The 5322-nt window shown below is 40.9% G+C and overlaps 1 protein-coding gene across 1 annotated transcript; it reads right to left on the reverse strand.

Annotated features, from left to right (window-relative positions):
• Window positions 1–1109: 1109 nt before the first annotated feature.
• On the reverse strand, window positions 1110–5026 carry LOC115575658 (interferon a3-like). The gene is made up of 5 exons (XM_030407873.1): window positions 4904–5026; window positions 3836–3910; window positions 3378–3530; window positions 2169–2246; window positions 1110–1229 (listed from the first exon to the last, which is right to left on the reverse strand). Exons 1-5 carry the CDS (start codon window positions 5024–5026, stop codon window positions 1110–1112), a joined length of 549 nt encoding a protein of 182 aa, XP_030263733.1.
• Between the last annotated feature and the right edge of the window lie 296 nt (window positions 5027–5322).

The raw sequence follows: 5322 nt of genomic DNA on the forward strand, positions 1-5322 counted from the left end.
GAAGGAATGGATCCTCGTCTGAGCATCATGTGGAGAGTCAGCAGGCTGAATCTATTCGTCCTAACTGCAGGGTGGCAGTCTCGATCCAATACCCAGCTGTAGGCACAGCTTGGGTTTGTTTTGAGTAAAGTCGGTTCTGCCGGGTCACATGGTTTCTTAAACTGATCGTAACATCTTTGTTAATGCTGATGGAGATGATGATCTTGATGTGGTAGTTCTTAGGCTCTGACTGATAAACTCATTGAACTTCTTCGCTAAAATTACTGGGTTGCTATATTACTGATGAAGCATCCTTCAAAGAACTGCTCCTCACTGCAGCGACGCAAGGTCCTGCTAGTATTCCAGCTCAGTTAGCACCAGCATCGACAGCTTCATCAGTCTGGGTAATAGTGATACTGGGCTGAATTTGCTGAATTTTCAGTTTATCCGAACAATGAGACGTGAATTAGGTTGGAAACACAACTGAGAGCTGAATGTCTCTCAGTGGAGAGTGTCAAGATTCAACTTCATTACTTTCTACACTTGATTTACTGAAGCTGGATCAGATTTTATGGAGAAATGTTTCCAACAAACACACAGGAGACAGAAGACCTGTGGGAGGGTGAAGGTTTGGAAATAAATATGGTAGTAATTTTATATATCATTTAGTAATTTAATGATAATTTGTCGTCCACATTTTGAGGAACTGAAGTCATATTGTGGGTCTTTGTTTGATTACGTTTTGATAGTTTAAGTACATCAGTGGAAGTACAAAAATATTATTATCAGCTTCATGTATTTTTATAATCATTGGTTATGAAAAGAAAAACACAAGTTATCATCAGCTCATCACAACATCGTTAAACAACATACTGTCTGATTTCCATCTTCACGTTCAGGTAAAAAAGACTGAACATCAATAAATACAAACTGTTCAATAAATAAATATATAAATAGGAACAGATCAACAATTAAAAATGTATAAATATATAAATACAATCAAAAAAAATATGAATAAAAAAATAGGTTGAGATCAACAGAAACATGATCACAGATCAATAAGTGTGAGTCTCATGGAGCAGAGTTTGTCTCTCACAGAGAAACAGAATCAGACTCATGGATGAGACGAGTCAGAGCTGCTGCTGAGTCGCTGAAGAGCGCCTCCTGATGGACGCCACCAGCAGGTACAACCGCTCCAGGTGCAGTTTAGTTTCCTTCCGGATCAGCTCCCAGGACGCAGTACTGCCACCCTGTAAACACACAACTACAGTCAGTACTGCCACCCTGTACACACACAACTACAGTCAGTACTGCCACCCTGTACACACACAACTACAGTCAGTACTGCCACCCTGTACACACACAACTACAGTCAGTACTGCCACCCTGTAAACACACAACTACAGTCAGTACTGCCACCCTGTAAACACACAACTACAGTCAGTACTGCCACCCTGTACACACACAACTACAGTCAGTACTTGCCACCCCTGGACACACACAACTACAGATCAGTACTGCACCCCTGTAAACACACAACTACAGTCAGTACTGCCACCCTGTACACACAACTACAGTCAGTACTGCCACCCTGTAAACACACAACTACAGTCAGTACTGCCACCCTGTACACACACACTACAGTCAGTACTGCCACCCTGTACACACCAACTACAGTTCAGTACTGACTGCCACCCTGTAAACACACAACTACAGTCAGTACTGCCACCCTGTAAACACACAACTACAGTCAGTACTGCCACCCTGTAACACACAACTACAGTCAGTACTGCCACCCTGTACACACACAACAATACAGTCAGTACTGCCACCCTGTAACACACAACTACAGTCAGTACTGCCACCCTGTAAACACACAACTACAGTCAGTACTGCCACCCTGTAACACACAACTACAGTCAGTACTGCCACCCTGTACACACAACTACAGTCAGTACTGCCACCCTGTAAACACACAACTACAGTCAGTACTGCCACCCTGTACACACACAACTACAGTCAGTACTGCCACCCTGTAAACACACAACTACAGTCAGTACTGCCACCCTGTAAACACACAACTACAGTCAGTACTGCCACCCTGTAAACATACAACTACAGTCAGTACTGCTACCTTGAGTCAGTACACAAAGTGTTACAGAGAGTACTACAGCAGTATTTGTACTCACAGTGCGGTATACAGTACACGTCTCCAGCCTCCTGTAGTATTTCCTCAGTCTGCTGTCTGTTGTGCTGTTAGTCGACACCTGCAGACAGAAACACAGGGCACATTGTTCTCTGAGTCTGCTTCAAAACATTAAAGGAAACGAAGCGGAAACACTCAGGGGAGTTGAAGTGGCAGCTGAAGCAGAAACTCTGACAGATGCAGAGTTTCAGTGTTTGTTGAAGTCAAACTGCTGAGAGGAACTGTAGTGTGAGCAGTGAAAGGAGTTGATGTGTGAGTGGAAGTGATGAAATCAGGTGTTGGGTGAAATATACTGTATGAAGCTGCGCGTCACTTCAACTGTTAGCAGAAATGATTTCAGGTATCAGTTGAGTTGTCAGTGCTGAAAGGAGCTGAAACGATATTCATGAAAGAGCTGAAGCGTCAGTTGAAGTCCTGGTGGGAGTTGATGTGACAAGTCTGACAACTGAAAGAAAACAGCTGAACTATTGACTGAAACACATCAGCTGAAGTGGTCAAAGGACTTAAAGTGACACTCAAAGTCTAAATACATCTGACAGTCTAAATGAGTCCGACGCTTCAGTTGTTTTCACTCAATGAAAGAGTTTCAGCTGACATGTTGGTGCTGAAAGAAGATGAATACAGTTTGAAGTGCGAGCAGAGAGAAGATGAATAGAGTTGAAATGCGAGCAAGGAGCAGATGAATACAGTGATTATTATTATTATTAATATTAATATTATTTATTTTATTTGAACTGGGACAGTGCACACTAAAACATTAGCCCCGTATATAACAAGGAGAGATGCATTGCACCGGGTTTTAGCAAGTTGCTATTTTCCACCCGTTGCCCCTGGGCAGGTAGATGGAACATTCAATAAATTTAAAACAGTTACTAAATTCACAGTTGTACAAAATTTCAATTACAAAGTTATGAATACACACATACGTGTTGAAGTGAGCAGAGAAGACGAATACAGTTGAAGTGTGAACAGAGAAGATGAATACAGTTGAAGTGTGAGAAGAGGGAAGATGAATACAGATGAAGTGTCAATAGAGAAGATGAATACAGTTGAAGTGTGAGCAGAGAGAAGATGAATACAGTTGAAGTGTGAGCAGAGAAGATGAATACAATTGAAGTATTCAGATGAACTTTGTCTTGAAGTTAAAGGACTCATGAAAGGAGTTGAAACATCCATCCATCTGTCTACTCACACAGGTGTTGAGACCGTCTATCTGGCGGTCGATGACGGTCAGGAAGTGTTCGGTCTTGACGCTATCCCAGGTAGCGGAGGACAGGTTGTCATGGTGATAGAGATCAGAAATCAGCTCCAGACTGTCTCTGATGAAAACCAACTGAGACTCCACCTGGAGAGAGAGAGGAGTGAATTCTAGCTTTCTGATTGGCTGATTGAGCTGATGTCATTAGTTGGTATGTTTGCATGTAAATGTGTCCTGAAGTGTGTCGGTGTGAACATGTGAAGAATCATAAAGGACCTGAAGTCAGTGAGCTCAATGTTGACAGTCTGTAGCTAAACACTTCACTGAAAGGAGTTCAAGTAACGCTGGAGACAACCAAACACTGAATACAGCTAATGAAAGTGCTGAAGTTTCAGATTAATTGACTGACTGTCTGATTGATTGATTGATTGACTGATTGATTTATTGATTACCTTATTCATCCGTATCCGTCTGTAGAGTTTGTCTGGAAAAGGAACTGGACTCTGCTGATCGGTCAGCTGACCACCCTGAAACAACACCAGCGACACTTCATTTCACCATAATCTGCTGGAAACTGAAGTGGTTCTACTGGTCTACATGATTGAGGGTCTGGGCTTCATTTACCAAAGATTATTGGTGAAAAAACAACTGTCTTATATTTGTGAAACTGAATAGAAAAAAATGTACTGAACATTGTGATCAATACTGACCTCTTGCAGTAATTTTTATACCTACAAACATTGTTTTGAAAATACATTACGATAAAAAATCTGACAAAATTCTGAATAATAACAATTCAGTGTGTGCAAATGTTCCCTAAATGAATTTGTCTATACATGTAAACATATATAGTTTATTTTATATTGATGTAAATATATTTAATATGCACTCATACTTGTAAACATAGAGTTTTTCTTATATTTACATTTTCTCTCTTGTCTGACCATTTTCACATCAGTCCTCGTTGTCTCAGAAGAGACAGATCTTTGCTGCTGGTGTACTTTGTTAAAACTCCACTAGATGTCACTAATGAGCCAGCAGCAGCGTTAAAGTGCCACTTTGCAGTTTTGAACAGTTACATGAGCAGCATTTTGTTATCGTCTTCAGTCATTCATCCTGTTACATTGACTTTAAATCTGAAACTTTCTTTGACCTGCTCGTCTCAATTTATGAACATCAGCTGTTCCGACATATACATTAATTTATCAAAATAAATACACATTTGATTCCTGTTATACATAAAAAAACATGTTTACTTTAATATCTGTCCACATATGTCAACCTTTACAGTTTATTTTATACTTATGTGAATATAGCTATTATTCACTGACACATGTAAACATTTAGCCTGTCACCTCCTGAAGAAACACCTGGAGCTCCTCAAGGACCTCACAGAGACTCTTAGCACATATTCAAGGAGCTCTTTTAAAACCCTCTGAACCTCTTCAGCTACCCCTCAAACACCCTCAAGGACTCCTGCAGTCTCTTCCAGGATCTGGTGTGAGTGCGTGTGGACTCACCATGAGGCGGATGTGTTTCAGAGAGGTCCTGCTCAGGTGAGCGTACTGTGTGAGCCAATCACAGCAGAAGACAGGAGTCAGGCTGCTGCAGAGGACGAAGAGCAGGCTGGTCCAGCTGAACATGGTGATGATGATGATGATGATGATGATGGTGGTGGTGGTGGTGCTCTGCTGTGGGTCAGTGTCTCCAACATGCTGCTGATCTGTGTTCAGCTCTTTTTAGTCCAGACAGGAAACAGAAAACAATTCAGAGAAAAGTCCTGCAGTGTTTCCACTCTCACTTTCCAGACTGAACTCCACACTAGAACATGATGGAGATTTTTTATTTAGATTTTTTATTTAATTATTATAACTAATCGTGAGAAGAGATTTATTTTTATCATTGTATTCAATCAAGTTTTCTTTTTTGTGCTGTAAGA

This window comes from Sparus aurata, chromosome 23, assembly GCF_900880675.1.
Source record: "Sparus aurata chromosome 23, fSpaAur1.1, whole genome shotgun sequence".
NCBI classification, from domain to species: domain Eukaryota; kingdom Metazoa; phylum Chordata; class Actinopteri; order Spariformes; family Sparidae; genus Sparus; species Sparus aurata.

Coding starts and splice junctions, on each gene's coding strand:
- LOC115575658 (XM_030407873.1), bottom strand. CDS start 5,026: ATGTTCAGCTGGACCAGCCTGCTCTTCGTCCTCTGCAGCAGCCTGACT. Junction 3,531..3,835: donor GACGGATACGGATGAATAAG/GTAATCAATAAA, acceptor CTCTCTCTCCAG/GTGGAGTCTCAGTTGGTTTT. Junction 2,247..3,377: donor TAGACGGTCTCAACACCTGT/GTGAGTAGACAG, acceptor TTCTGTCTGCAG/GTGTCGACTAACAGCACAAC.